Genomic DNA, 16,208 nt, shown 5'->3' on the forward strand with positions numbered 1-16,208 from the left:
GAGTAATAATGAATTCTTCATGATATTTTTAACATTATATGCCACCATGCCACGTGACGCCCAAAATCTGCACATGCACAAATACGGGCAACGTGTAGGCGCCTTGACTAGGTTAAAAAATAAGCAAAATAATTGTATTTTCTAGAATATTTAAAAAATAAATGAAAATTATTTTATTTATCAAACGGAAAAGGATTTAACTTTTATATTGATTTTCAGTAGTTTTCACAAAATACTTCAGAAAATGTATAATTCATCCCATTTAAAATCATAATCATAATCAAATCATTTATTCCTAAACTTTATTTAATCAATAGACACTCAATATCACTTAATTTATAAAATCAATTCAATCTGAGTAATTACAGGAGGCCCTGTCTCTTCAAATCTTCATAGGTCTTCCTGTTGACAACATTTCCTTGTGAATCCTCATATTCTTCATCATTTTCTGCAACAAATCTCTCGCCCTCCTTTTGATTTTTAATTTTTTCCCACACTGAAGCAAAAGAAAATGTTTTTATTATGATATTCAATTTTATAAAATCATAAACCAATTTAAATATAAATCCAATATACATAACAAACTAGCGGACGCCCGCGACTTCGTCCGCGTGAAACTCGATACCTACTACCCAACTCTACCCATCTCTATCCCTACCCTACCTCTACCCTACCCCTATGATACCCTATATATATCCTACACCTACCCTACCTCTACTCTACCCCTACCATACTCCTACCCTACCCCTACCTTTAAATATAAATAATACCTAATATACCCAATATAATTTAAAAAGTAAAGGTTTTCACTTTCAAACTGAAACTGTGGGGTTGCCAGATATAAACAGTTAAGTAATGTTATTTAAATACCCTCATCAGTTATTTAGTCGTCGAATATGTCAAATGTAAGCTTATTTTATGCTTAATTTCACTGTATTAGGATGCCTTTGATCCAGTTCATGGTTTCCTAGATTTTGTATGCAACCTATTTGCAATGTGTCGCTGTGAACATTTTTTATCATTTATTTCTTGTCACTAATTAATAACAGATGAGGGTATATTTAGAGTTCGTTCATATACTCTTCTAACACTTATCTTCTACCTTTTTGTTTGTTTGGTTGTTAATTACGATTGTACGATTTGGTCGTTTGTAACGGTTGAACGATTTGGTTGTTTATTATGGTTGTCATAAACTACTAATGAGAGAGGTCTAGCCCTGCAATGAGCCGTTAAAACAGACTATAAAGATATACGATATGTGATACTCACACGCAAGTGCATCTTCAATTTGCGTGACATTGGCGAAGTGGGCCGTGTTGGGAATGCCCAGACACCGCATGCCGTGAGCGTGCCGCCACTCGGCGAAGTGCCGCTGGAACGCCTTGGGCCCCTTGTACGTGAAGTTGCCGCAGATTTCGCACGAGTAACTGATGTTCAGGCCGTGCAGTTTGTATAGCCAGTATGGGATGGGCTAAAAAAAAATACAACGTATTATAGTGGAGTTTCTCCTCCCTAAGAACATTTTGAGAAAGACTCCTTAACAAAGGGTTTTCAAACAAGTAAGACGATGATGATTATGAGTGAAATTGTTAAATCTTTGCACATAAAGCGCATTATTTTAGGCGTTTTGGATAAAATTAGTCTTTAAATGGCCGTTAGGCCTCTTCAAAAGACTTCATAACACCAAAGTCTCAAGTCTTAAGCCTCTTAAGGCAACTCTTGATCTTTCAAGTGAGGCGTTACCAAATGTTTAAAAAGAGGTTAGCTCTTTAGATGTAATTAAAAAAGCATGTTTTAAAAAGTATCAATAACAATATTTCAAATAATACTCCTGTACTCACTATTTCCGATGTTCAATGATCAAATCTCTATATTATATTTTTAGGCACTTTTTCGGCAATGTATTGTCTATTGTAATTGTATTTTCTTTTAACTAGTATATTATTGTTTTGTAATGACTGTTTTTGCCATAATAAAATAAAAAATAAAAATAAAAGTTAATTATGGTCCATACACCATACTTAACCTCTCTTTTAACATTTAATATATAACACCTTCATACTCCTCATAGCTCCTAGCATTTCTTGTCATCGTCGGAGTTGATGTCAGACGCGACGGAGGCATCTTTCTTGTCGCTGTCGTCAATTCTTCACATTCTTTATTGTACTCGTCTCGGAGCAAGGCGCGTTTGGAACCCTCTTAGTTTTCGACTAATTCTTATCTAATAATATTACTCGACGTTTCGAAAGTGCTTGTATAAAAGGTCTAATTGAAATGAATAAACTTTGACTTTTACTTTTACTAACCTTGCCGTCCCAGCCCAAAGGCAAGTTCTTCGGGTTGTAAGGTACTTCGTCGTCATCGGAGTCGACGTCGGCAGCGACGGAGGCGTCGCTCTCTTCGTCACTTTCGTCGCGGCGTTCACCGGCCGCTCTCGCTGCGCGTCGTGTTACGTTCTCTATGGTCGCCGCACGTGTGCTGCTTACTATGTTTGCGAATCTGTTCCGAAATATCAAAATCAAATATACTCCGTGCCACGAAACAATTCCCGTAGACGCGGCGCTCTTGGAAGTAGAACACAATCAATCAATCAATCAATTTTTATTTCGCCAGAATATGGTACATTTACATAGGTCTTTTATATTATATTTAAACACATATCCTGCCATAGTTGGCGTGCAAAAGTTAACAGATCTTACAAATTAATTTACAAATTACAAATTTACAAAAAATAAAAATAAAACAAAGTTCGAATTAATTAATGTTAATATAAATGTCAATATAAATGTCACTTTTATGGTTATGGCTACATTTTATCCCGGAAAATCCCGCGGTATTTGTAAAAAACGGAATTTCACGCGAACGATGTTTCGGGCACATAGTTCGAAAAGCTGATGGACGTTGGGGTCCCAAGGTGCTTGGTCGAACCAACACCAGGATTGACATCAAGCGAGTCGCAGGGAATCGCTGGATGCAGACGGCTCAGTATCGTAATGTTTGGAAATCCCTACAAAAGGCCTATGTCTTGTAGAGGACGTCCATCAGCTGATATGATGATGATGATGATAGTGTCGTGGGCGTCCGCTAGTTCATCATAATATATTCATATTACAGGCAAACCGCATAACTGGATACAAGGGTACGGGCACTTCATAAATATATAAATGCTCTACCCACCATGAGGACTCAATACGACTCTGGGCCTGTAGCGACATGGCACGTCAATTCTCTTTCTACTAACTTAGTCACGTGAGCTGTCAATAGCAAATGTCATTCCCATACATTTTTAACCGACTTCAAAAAAAGGAGGTTATCAATTCGACGGGTATGTTTTTTTATGTTTGTTACCGCATAACTTCCGCATAAAAATTCTTTTTTTTTGTTTGAAAGAGTATACTTCCAAATTGGTCCCATTTAATTTTCATAAAAATCAATAATGTTGTGTTAAAATGAAAACAACGAAATGGCCGTACTAACTAAAGTCAATTAAATCATAAACTTTTAGGATTCAAAGACAGTTCTTTCCCGTGGTTCTTTTAGAAACGGCTTTAATTAATACGTCACTGGCTAGGCACCGCCGTCAAAGTTGATCACTAAAAGGTAGCTTAAACGATGTTATTTTTCGCTTTTTAGTTTATCTTTGTGATATTGAAGTCGGTTCAATTTTTTTTGTCAAAAAGATTTTATTAGTTTTCGAAGCGTTTGCGATTGTAGAAAAAGAATCGATGTGCCACATGGCTACAGGCCCAGTATTGGAGAAGGAATATTCCACTTTCGGTCCGATTCGAGGTACTCGTATGTCGATAGAGGGGAGTTCGATCGTTTAGTTTTTATACAAATAATTTATCTATATATATAAAAATGAATTGCTGTTCGTTAGTCCCGCTTAAACTCGAGAACGGCTTAACGGATTTATCTTATCTTGGTCTCGAAATGTTCGTGGAGGTATAGGGAAGGTTTAAAAGGTGAGAAAAAATCAAATAATTTCCGGGAAAACCCTAAAAACTGCCCTTTTCTATTTCCCATACAAACGTTTAAGAGTCAAGCGGTAGGGGTAGGGTAGGGGTAGAGGTATAGAAGGGTAGAATAGGGATAGAGAATAAGTGCACTTATGTCAAAACGAAGCTTGACCGGGTCCGCTAGTACATAATAAATATAATTATCATAAACAAACAATGGAATATGTAGTACAATTCTTGATAACAGAGTGATACTGATATTATCGGGAAAATGTATTTATCGATCTATGTATTTATAGACTTAATTACTAGTTACGATTTATAGTATGCAAGTTTATCAAGGATTGGTATACTGTAGGGGACATTATAGCTATTACAACACAGTATGCATAAATAGAGCCGTGATAGCCCAGTGGATATGACCTCTGCCTTCGATTCCGGAGGGTGTAGGTTCGAATCCGGTCCGGCATGTACCTCCAACTTTTCAGTTGTGTGCATTTTAAGAAATTAAACATCACGTGATGTAAATTCTCTGGTATGCAGGTGTGTGAAGTCTGCCAATATTCTTAGGGCCAGCGTGGTGGACTATTGGCCTAACCCCTCTCCTTGCGAGAGGAGACTCGAGCTCAGCAGTGAGCCGAATATGGGCTGGTAATGATGTTGATGATGATACATAAATAGTAAGTACTGCTTTTCTCAGTGTTTGTTATACATCCCCAAGTTAACGATTGATTGGAATGTAACCTAACATTCATGCCACCAGACATTTGATTACAAATATTGGATTCACTGGAACCGAACCTAGAATCTAAGACAAAAATATAGTAACACCTTATCATGTTTTTCTCTTGAGATTTCGTGAGATAAGATTCTCTCTTATCTCCCGAAATCTAGTTCGTTTCAATCGCATCGAAATCAGAAAATCTTTTAAAACACCTCAGATATTTGTCATCGAAAGGCCACTTGATATGGATGGCCAATCGGATATGTCATTTCTACTCATTTTTTAATTTTAATTAGCGATTTTAAAATGAGAATCGATATGTAACATGGCTAGAGCAGCAGCTAGAGCTTGGCAAATTCGTTCGTAACGCTCCCGACGGTCCGTGCAGGCTGGGAGGGGACTTCATACCCCGCAGTCCTTCTCTCTGCCCCGCGCGTACGACTTCAAACCTGAGCAGTCCTTTCCCCCCGTCGCTCGCATCTTATAGGAGTGTCATCAACAAACTTGCCAAGCTATATGGATATTCATTTGTAAATGTACCTGTAAACTTGAGCTTCAATAGCTGCAATATCTTTATGTCTCTGCTGGGTTGTTGCCTTGGCCTTGGTTGCCCCCTTCTTGGCCACTAGAGACTTATCGAGCGCCGTCTGACCTTTCGTGCTGAACAATCTGCAATAAAAAATCGGCTAAGAGTGAGTCGGACTAGCACGCAAAGAATTCTGTACAATCTATAAAAATGCAAAAAAAAATACATTTGTTGTTGCTGCAAAACTTTAGTTCATTTAATGTCAAACCCGATGGATTCACTTTAGGTCGAGATTTTATCCCTTTTCTCTTAACAACTTCATTTTTCCTTTTTATTAATAGGTATTTGTTGATTTAGCAGTAAAAGAAATACATAATCTGTGAAAAAATCAACTGTCTAACTATCACATGAAATATAGCTTGGATAGACAGACAGACGACCGGAGTCATAATAATAGGATCCCGTTTTACCCTTTGGATACCGAACCCTAAAAAGTATCACCTTTACCAAAACAGATAAACTATACCTACTTAATTAAAATAATAACGCTTATCAATGCACTTTGTAGGTTAACCTGTTTTGTTATCTCGTATGAACATTTAAAACATTGTTGTCAAAATTGGTTTAATACTATTCTAGCAATATTCGAATCGTTTTGTTACAATATTTGCTCAGAATGTTAATGAGACAGTGTTTATTTAATACAAACAGACGTGTTATAAAGAGACTAGCTGACGCCGCGTGGTTTCACCCGCGTGGTTCCCGTTCCCGTAAGTAAGTATATGGGGATAATATATAGCCTATACTATAGCCTTCCTCGATAAACGGGCTATCTAACACTGAAAGAATTTTTCAAATCGGACCATTAGTTCCTGAGATTAGCGCGTTCAATCAAGCAAACTCTTCAGCTTTATAATATTAGTATAAAAGCAATAGATATTCATAAAATGAGTCTCGCATTTATTTGACTGAAAAACCGAATTTCGGTTAAATCTTAGATTTACCAAACCATTAAGCTTATTTTGTTGCGTCTGCTCCTCTTAATCAATCTTTTGGGTTTCATAACGTGACCATGATACATGTTTTTTTATGTACTTACATAATCTAACCTTACGTTACGTAACGTTTGACCTCATTCGCACGAGAGTTTTTTTAACGGACGTTAAAAAAACGATCAAATGCATTCCCAACTATATGTTCACAAGGTAGCGTTTTAAAAACACGACGCTTTTGGAGCAGTTTTGCATTTAAAATTTTGTGCGTTTTAAATAGACTTTCATTTAACTTTTCACGTCCGTTAAAAAACTCTCATGCGAATGAGGGCTCACACTGTCAAGATTTGGTGAATGTTAACCATTTCTATAATTAGGGAATACCTTTAGCTACTGTCATTGGAAAACCAAGGATGAAATTGTCTTCTATTTTTTTTTAAACCTTATTGTTTACCAAAACATATTGCTTTAACAAGTTTCACTAGTAAATCCTAAGATAAACCAAGTAGTAGCTTTTACAGTAGCATGTATGAGTATATTCTTAGAACAAATACTATATGAGTGTTTATTAGACAAATCAATTAAAATGAGTCATAACCCCTCTTGGAACACAAAATGCGGACTTTCATCAGGAATGTATAGGTTTTGTGTTGCAAGAAACGTAGTATTTGTTAGTCAATGAAGTTAATCTAATCAATAGAAATTATAGATATCAACCACAGAATAGAGAATGATACAGAATGAGTCTATACAATCAGCGCGGTGTATAGGCCAGTGAAAAAAAACAAACGTCACGCGTCTCCTTGACATCCGCATACAAACTTTTTTTTCATAATTTGTATTTCGAGATTTAACACTAACAACAATTACGTAAATTGATATCATATTAGACTAATAATAATCAATAATTGCCCAAAAAATACTTCATCATAATTTTTTAGTTCTTGTAAACAGTTTTCAAAACATTTAAAAACCATTTTACGCCATTTTTCTGAATAATATTGAAAATTACTGATGCGACGCTTCGTGTCGTACTGACTTGAGAATGTATTCGTATTTGGAATGGCTGCATCCCTGCCACGTTCCGAACGCTCTATCTGCCTTTTATTCTTTAACCTGTGTTATCAACTTACTACGTTTGTTATCATAATAGTAATTTATATGAAGTTATTTACAAACACTTAACTATGACACGTATGTATTATAAATTTTTTTTATTATTTTAACCTTGTGGTTTTTAAATTAATTAGTACGAACTACTAAATTATTAATTTCAACTTTAATGGTTTTCCAAAATATTTAGACTTTTTATCAAAATCCTAATATTTTTTGTACAAAATGACTGTCGATGTTAAGCAAAAATTTACATTGACTTGAAAACCCCAACATAGCATGCTTATCTTGCAAAGCACATTTGTTACTATCGAACTATTAATGACATTTCAGGCGTTAAAATTAATTCAAACATTAATTAACACGACAACTAATGTTTTTAACATACAGTAATGCTTTGGTATTTCAACAGAGAAGGTTGGGTTCTAGGATCTACTATTATTGGCTGGGGTCCATTTTTTTTTTCTAAATTGGAAAAGATGCCAAGCAATATTACTTTCTGGTATGAGGTGTAGAATACGGACTAATTCTTCTTTCAAGTATCTCACTCAACATAAAATGTGATCAAAGTCAAAGGCTAATTTGTCGCTAAATAAACCAATGCTGATGGACGGTGGAGTCCCAAGTGCTAGAATAGCGACCCCGCACTAGAAAGTTCGACCCCCCACCAGGTGGACTGACGACATCTGGCGAGTCGCAGGAATTGGCTGGATGCAGGTGGCTCAGGATCGCGATGTTTGGAAATCCCTACAAAAGGGCTATGTCCGGCAGTGGACGTCCATAGGCTGATATGATGATTTATTTTTATTATATTTATTTTTATACTTTATAAGTTAGCCCTTGACTACAATCTCACCTGATGGTAAGTGACGATGCAATCAAAGATCGAAGCGGGCTAGCAGAAGGATGAAAATCTACACCCGTTTCGGTTTCTACACGACATCATACTGGAACTCTAAATTGCTTGGCGGTACGTCTTTGTCGGTATATGATGATGATAATGATAATGATGACTAATTCTTGGCCACGCACGCCAGACATGTGTCGGTCCATACATACCTTTGTGCTCTTTCCTCCAAAGTCCCGCCACATTTCAGCCCGAGGGCCATTAAAGCCGACTTCAATCTATCCAAGCCGAGTGAAGCGAGTTCCTCCCATGACGAGAAAGCTGACAGGTCCAAATGGGCACCAACATTGGTCAAGGCACCGCCGGTTTCTTTCTAAAATAGACATTAACTATATATATATAAAAATTGAATCTATGTATCTCTTGGTCACGACTCACGCCATCACGCGTGAACGGCTGGACCGATTTCAATATTTTTTTGAGACGTTTGTTATTGTCAGGAGAGGGTTCTTATGACAGAAAAAATCTGTTTAGTAGATCCAGAGATTATCCCCTACAACATCACCAATTTTACTTTATTAGTATGGAAGTACAGATAAATAAACCAAAATTAATAGATTCAGCAATAATAAAATGGTAACAGACAGACAACGGAGATAATATATAGCCTATAGCCTTCCTCAATAAATGGGCTATTTAACATTGAAAGAATTTTTCAAATTGGACCTGTTGTTTCTGAGCATTAGCGCGTTCAATCAAGCAAACAAACAAACAAACTTCTTCATTCTCATAATATTAGTATAGATTAATATACAAGTAGGTACCGTTAAAACGCACCTTTTAGTCACAATTCTCATAGAATGGGAGCCTGCGATAGCCAGACATGCCTCATATTATAAAGGCTGAAACTACCATAATGGTAAACTGTAATACCATATGTAACATGTAAGTACAGTATCCAGTTATGGTGTTTGTGACTGTGGTGGCTTTGGCAGCATGTTTTATCCCCGATTCTCAATTTTCCAAGTATACAGCGCATTTTTCTTTTTATTATCCTCGAAATAAGCTTTGGGAGCATGTTTTAAGGGTCACGACTCTCAATTTTCCATGTATACAGCGCACTTTTTTTTAATTATGAGAAATAATGTCTTCAGTCGCCAATCAGTTTCGCGGCAACCTTTCGAAACACCGTTAAAGATTTTTTTAAGGTTCTCTAGCGAATGGTTGCCACGAAGTCAAGTGTCTGGCGCTGGGGACGTGATTTTTCATGTTATGCCGAGAAAAATATTAAAAAAAAAATGCTTTACACTTGAACGATTGAGAGTTTGGCTAACCCTTGAAACCTCCATAATTGGCTACAGAATCTACTTACCTACAGGTTTCTTAAAATTATATATGTCTAGGTACCACAGGCTCTCAGTCCATTAGGCCTTGAGGTCGAGATTACTCATATGCAATTGTGAAATTGCGCCGGTCATACATTCCAAACATTTTCTATTCACATGCTAACAAGCACTTATGCATACAACAGATTATATACTTTAATGCTTTCAAATATAGTTGTTTATGCATTGACATTAAAAGTGCAGAAGGGATTTTCCATTTCCTTGAAAACGAGTTTAGCCATTGAACAGACATATTAAGGGGCTTTTCTCATATTATTATGTAATTGGAATACAATAGAGTAATTGTATTCCACAACAAACATATTTTACCTATCTATGATAGTATTATACAGAGGTAAAGTTTGTGGTTAGTATTATAGGGGGGTATATAGGGGGTATATATCTTTGGATCTACTGAACCAATTTTGAAAATTCTTTTACCACTAGAAAGCCACGTTATTTGTGAGTGTCATAGGTTATTCTTAGGGTAAGGGTAGGATAGGGATAGGGTAGGGGTAGGATAGAATAGGGTAGGGGAAAATTCAACACCTCCCATATATTTTTACCAGCAACCTTAGTAGTAGTTACAAGGTTGCTGGTAAAAATAAGAGTAGACACAAGTTGTATACCAATTTAGAAACCTCAATAAGTGTACAAGTTTTAAAAATGATAGTACACTTCAGTTTCATAATTTATTTTTTACAAGACATATTTTAAAATTGTGTCTTAATGAAAGAAAAACAATTAGTGCACTCAAAGCTTCTGCCATAAAACAAATAAAACATTAATAATAAAAATAATATCCAAAATACATTGGTAATTTAATGCAAAAATCAGATCTTTAAAATATTAATTACAGCAGCTACAGCATTGAAAAAACTGATTCCAGATAGAAAAAATTTAAAAATCAGAAAAAAAATATAACTTAAGTGGTGTATTATTTGACAATATACTTATTATCATGATACATACCGGCCATCCAGGAAACATCCCCGGTTCCCAAATCTTAAGGAACTCTTGATGAGCAGCCGCCATCTCCTGGGCCTGGTCCTGGAGTGGCTTCACTCTGCTCACAAAGTCCTTGAGGTACGTCAACAGCGCCCTTATGTAATTCCTGTATTCACTGTTCTTTCGCTCCCGTGGTATGTCAAACAGGTGGTCAAATATACTTAGATATGTAATGTAATCCACTTTCTGAAATTTATCAAAAGTAATAATCATATTTTATTTGTTTAGTGATAATTGTTCTTACTTATCAAATAAATTGTTTTTTTTTTACATTAGATAATTAATAGTTAAAAAATAATGGTAATAAGTAAAGTCGCAAACTTAAGAGCATGCTAGTATATAATCCCCGAGCAGGATTAATAATAATCATATTTAAAAGTTAATAATGACTAGCGGAGGCCCGCGACTTCGTCCGCGTGGAATTCAGTTTTCACAAATCCCACGGAAACCATGGATCTTTCGATGAAAAGTAGCCTATGTATAATTCTAGAGTGAAATGTATTTTCATTCCAAATTTCAGCCAAATTGTTTCAGTAGCCACAGCGTAAAGGAGGAATAAACATACACACACACACACACAAACTTTCGCCTTTATAATATTAGTGTGATAGTGTGATGTGTAAAAAGTTACAGTTTATACTTCTGCCAAGATCGACTTGAGATTTTTTTTAATAATGAATAAATGAAAATGACAAAGTTAACAAAATAATCTAATAAAATAATGGCTGTACCTCAATCCCTTTCAAGTTAATATATTTTTCATAACATTCATGCAAGTCCAAATATTTCCCATAGCCTTCCTCATCAGTAAACTCAACTGGTGCTGGAACAAAAATAAATAATGATTGTCATACAGGCAACTGTCACCATACCCATCCTATCTTAAAAATACTTCATCTTCTTACATTCAAAATGAGAAATTGTCAAAAATTACAAAAATGTATCAGTCTATTACTAAAGCATATTATTTGAAGTTAAGTATTCTGTGTCTCTTGTACAATATCTGAATTTCACATTCACAGTTTTAAGCATAAATCCATAATTATTATTGATTATATATTTGTTGCGTAGATGATTAATTTTATTCTTCACAGAAGTATGAAAGTCCATTCTATCCCTTTTAAAATAATCAATAGGATTTTAATTTATTATGAAACATGGCTAAAACTCACGTGATACAATGTCGGAATATGCCCAACTAGTTAAGAATTTTAGTCATGTTTTTTAATAAATTAATATGAATAACACTCACAATAGTTTAAATTCCAAAAGGATTTTAATATATTTTAACAATTTTTACTTACTTGTATAATCTTCTGAGGGGTTCTCTCTCAGTTTTGCGAGCTCCTCAAATTCCACAGACATAGGAACACATATCTGCAATAACAATCTTTTTAAGGTATGCTTAATGGAAATACTCTATATAGTTGCAAAGTAACAACACATAGAACTGACTATGTTTTGTTCAGTCTTCCATTGTCATTTGTCACTGTTTATATTTCATTAAAACTATTTTGTAGACGACACAATTCTAAATTTAATTTTGTTAGTGCTTACAAGCACTTTGGAAAGTTCAAGTTTGGTTTAGTGAGTTTATTATTAATTCAGAAAGGATGAACGGAAAATTCAACTTTTAAAGATATTCAGAGATATAAAATTTTACAAAACCTCATTAGGATGCTTTCTATGGAATTCTTTGATTTGTTTTAGTCTTGCATAGAACTCCTGAAACTCATTAGGACCTGACAATGCTGCAATTTCCTCTTTTCGTAAGCCATCTTTGTCTTCATACAACTCCTTGAGCCTTATTGAGGCTTCTATATACCTCTGTAAATACAAATCAAAATCAAAAAATCAAACTACAATACAATGTTTAGAGTAGTCAGCGTCACTGATGGCTGTGAGTAAGATTCGTTATATCAAGTGCCGAGTTTCATACTATTTAATATTAGAAATGTCCAAGTCGTCCGTGACTTTGTCCATGTGAATTTTTTTTTTCTGATTTAAATGGGTCTTTCACTTATACCTATTTAAATTAGGTTGGCAGTTCCAGACAGACAAAAAATTTAAAAAATCTTGATTGATTTTTAATTCTAAGTAAATAACTTTACATACTTAGGAAAACTTAGTTATTATTTTATTTATATGTACTGATCTAGTAATTATTTGATAGGTAGGTATCTGCTAATAACAGAATATTATATTTCTAACAATTTTTGTATTGTATACGAACTTACATCATGTAAATTTTTGAGTCGGTGGTCTGCATTGATAGTTTCTCTATGCTGCAAATGAAATTTTTAGGTTAGCTTTTCAAAAATGTTACTTTACTTACATACTAACTATTTCACAAATTAATTTATAGGTACAGTCGTTTTACAACTTACCCCAGTCTTTTTGTGTAAAATCTCTTTAACCATAGCGTCCATTGCCCGTTCTCTTTCTTCATGATAACTTCGTTGCTGTTCTAAGATCGTTTCCATTTTCAATATTGTTTTCTCTTCGGATGTGCTCTTAGGTGCGTTCGAACAAAGATGTTTGATAGTTATATTGATTTTTGTATTTTGTTCAATAACAAAATAATACTATAATTGAGAAAATAATGAAAATACAATATTTTCGCGTCGCTAGATCGTAAACAACAAGCGAGATTTGACATTGACAATTGAAAAAAAATTGACGTTGACGTTACAAACTAAGCACAGCCTACAAATGTTTTTAAAATTCAACCAAACCAAATTCAAGTTTCAACTGTCTTCTTCTTTCTTTCTCTTGATTCTTCAAAATTAAAATCATGATTATTTACTAAGATTATTTACACAAAATCTTGCGGACTTCTTTTAGAGAAAGGGGAATAATTCTCTGATACATGATTTTGCGAAACTGACCGTTTACGCAGCGTAAGCTCTAAATAAGAAAGAATATCCCTTGATATTCATTCACAATTCAAACATTCTTCAGTGGTGCTCTGCTCCTATTGGTCATAGCGTGTTATTAAATAGCCTTACTCGAAAACGGGCTAACACTAAGATTTTTTTAAATTGGACCAGTAGTTCCTGAGATTAGCGCGTTCAACCAAACAAACATACTTTTCAGCTTTATAATATTAGTATAGATAAGTTGCTCTCTTGATTTGTCTGTTTGAAAGTCCGAATCTCAATAATCGTATTTTACGTCGATTTTTTTTCTAGTTTAACATGAGCTAGAATATTGCTAGTTTGAATATTAACTACAATATTTTCATAAAGGTACCTATAATATAATGTTTCAATACATGCAAGATGGTAACTTACCTAGTAACCTTGTAATTTAATGGCAAAATTTAAGCTCATGGCTCCATGTATCATAACTTTGTAAAGCCATTTATAAAAATAATTGTAAAATAATCACACCACACATCAAAAACAATATTTTATTAATCATTTACAATGTTTTGTTCACATCATGATTTTTCATCTCACTACTTGTTATATATAAGAAAATAATACAACTTACAACAGGAATGTGTATAAAACAAATGTTAGCCAGGTCAGTCTTCACTTGAAAATAATAGTTTTAATGTAATAAATAATATCTTAAATGTAACATGCGATAAATGCTACAAAATATGCAACAAAAACCTAAAAAAAATAGTACTGCATTTTTATAAAATGCTGTCACAATTCTCAGATGTAGAAAGCAGTAAGCACTATACATTGGATACCTAGTACATATTTCAATTAGATTTCATAATATGACCTGACAAATCTACATTACCATTTAAACTTAGTGACAAAAGTTGATCAAAATAAGTGCCCTACTTATCTAAATTTCAACACACTTCACATACAAAAAGAGATATCTAAATGATCTACAGCTCATCATGCGATGTTTCCTGTTGTGCTAAATTAGAATCATCACATGCAGCTGGAGTAGTGAACTCTATTTTATATTCACAGCGGAATGGTTCTGTGACTGACGTCAACTTTGATTCTAAACCACAATTCAAATTTACTGTAGACATTCTATGTGGTCCATTCCAGCAGGCCAATCCATTTGTATATTTCATAACAGAGTACTTTTTACCCTCCTCGCCGGCCCATTCTCCCCATTCACCAAGTCCAACTTCCATGCCACCATTCTTCGATTTCTGTGTTACTTTCTGGAAGAGGCACAGTTTATAAATATATTCTTTGTCTTCATATTCTAAACATTGACCATCTAGGGTAGCATACTCCTGCTGTGGCCCATAATCTTTCTCAAGATTTTGCTGGAATGTTCTCATATTAGACTCTATCTCTCTTACAGTACGTTCAGCATCTGTCAATTGGCGTCGTGCCTCTGTTGCTTCATCTATCAGTTTTTGAGTTTCTTCATCATATTTTCCAGATTGGTCTGGTTCAATATCATGGTCATCTGTATGATCATGAGGGATTTCATCAATATTGTCATCATCATCACCACCTACATCCTCTGTGTCCCTAGCAGCCTCTTCTTCTTCATCAACTTCAGGTTCTTCAGCCTCTTCTTCATTTACAGCAGGTTGGAACAGACCTTGATTTGTCATAAACAAAGGTTTCAGCATTGGCCATGTAGTTGAGATAAAGTATTCCAGATTTACACTATCTTTGTCACCAAAGAAATGTAAAATGTCCTCTTGATCAACTTCACCATCTTTATTTCTATCAAAAATCAATGCTTTTTGAATTTCATCAATTGTAAGTGTACCATCACTGTTAACATCATACTTATCGAAATGCTCTCTTGCTTCTTTTTCTCGTTGTTGACGCTCTATTTCTGCATTCCTTTGCCTCTCTTTCTCTTCTGCATCTCTGTACACTTGAAGAGCTTCATTTTCTTTGGCTTCCAATTCATTTTTCAAAGCTTCTTTCTCTGATTTTATTAATTCAGCTTCAGCTTTGTCTTTTTCTAATTGTGATAGCTGCACAGCCATTTCGCTTCGCTTTTTGTTACCTTTCTCTATTAGTTCTAATCTTAAGTGATTACCAGCCTTGTGCAGGTCTGCCAACTGCTGTGCCTTGGCCCTGGCTTCTCGGCCCAATTCTTCACAAACGTTAGAACACGTACCTGGCGTAGCGTACTCGTCTGTGCCATCACAGCAGTCGCAGATTCCATCGTTAACCCGTGAGCTGGGAATGTTTTGCGGACGATGGCCCGCGTTTGTACAATAAAAAACCCCGTTCAAACAAGCGGAAGTTCCTGGTTCATCACTGCCATCGAAGCAGTCACAGTAGTCGTCGTTAACATAACTAAAAGGAATAGTACTTGTTCCGTCGAAACATGTAAAATCTTTAGTCGGCGAATACAGCGACGCTTTAGATAAAGAAACTCCGCGCGGCCGCGGCACGTCTGTTTGACCCGAAATTATGAACGTAAATAAGACAATTGTTAATGACTGTAGTTGCCTAATCCAAGCAGAATAAATCATGGTTAACTACAACACCTCCCCTAGCACAACTAATCAGTAAATACGAAATAAAACTTGATAAATAGAACGTGTAGAAAAATTACTGACAGCCGCTGACGATGACCAAATGACATTCAATAAGATGACGTTGTTTTACTTGACATCTCCTCTATACTTCATAGAGAACCATAGATGAACATTTAGTTATGATATTCGTCTGTGATAACCGGTTTTTTTTACCAAGTTT

At 35.1% G+C, this 16,208-nt stretch overlaps 2 protein-coding genes across 2 annotated transcripts; both read right to left on the reverse strand.

Moving 5' to 3' along the window:
• Positions 1 to 274: 274 nt before the first annotated feature.
• LOC112056739 (splicing factor 3A subunit 3) lies at positions 275 to 13,217 on the reverse strand. The gene is made up of 11 exons (XM_024097216.2): positions 12,942 to 13,217; positions 12,792 to 12,839; positions 12,223 to 12,381; positions 11,859 to 11,931; positions 11,286 to 11,377; positions 10,519 to 10,740; positions 8,374 to 8,534; positions 5,224 to 5,352; positions 2,307 to 2,499; positions 1,270 to 1,471; positions 275 to 496 (listed from the first exon to the last, which is right to left on the reverse strand). The coding sequence occupies exons 1-11, from the start codon at positions 13,035 to 13,037 to the stop codon at positions 363 to 365; spliced, it is 1,509 nt and encodes a 502-aa protein (XP_023952984.1). The 5' UTR covers positions 13,038 to 13,217; the 3' UTR covers positions 275 to 362.
• Positions 13,218 to 13,952: 735 nt separating this feature from the next.
• LOC112056742 (glucosidase 2 subunit beta) lies at positions 13,953 to 16,097 on the reverse strand. Its single transcript, XM_024097218.2, has one exon. The coding sequence runs from the start codon at positions 15,980 to 15,982 to the stop codon at positions 14,405 to 14,407; it is 1,578 nt and encodes a 525-aa protein (XP_023952986.2). The 5' UTR covers positions 15,983 to 16,097; the 3' UTR covers positions 13,953 to 14,404.
• Positions 16,098 to 16,208: the final 111 nt, after the last annotated feature.

Source organism: Bicyclus anynana, chromosome 10 (genome assembly GCF_947172395.1).
Source record: "Bicyclus anynana chromosome 10, ilBicAnyn1.1, whole genome shotgun sequence".
NCBI lineage: Eukaryota > Metazoa > Arthropoda > Insecta > Lepidoptera > Nymphalidae > Bicyclus > Bicyclus anynana.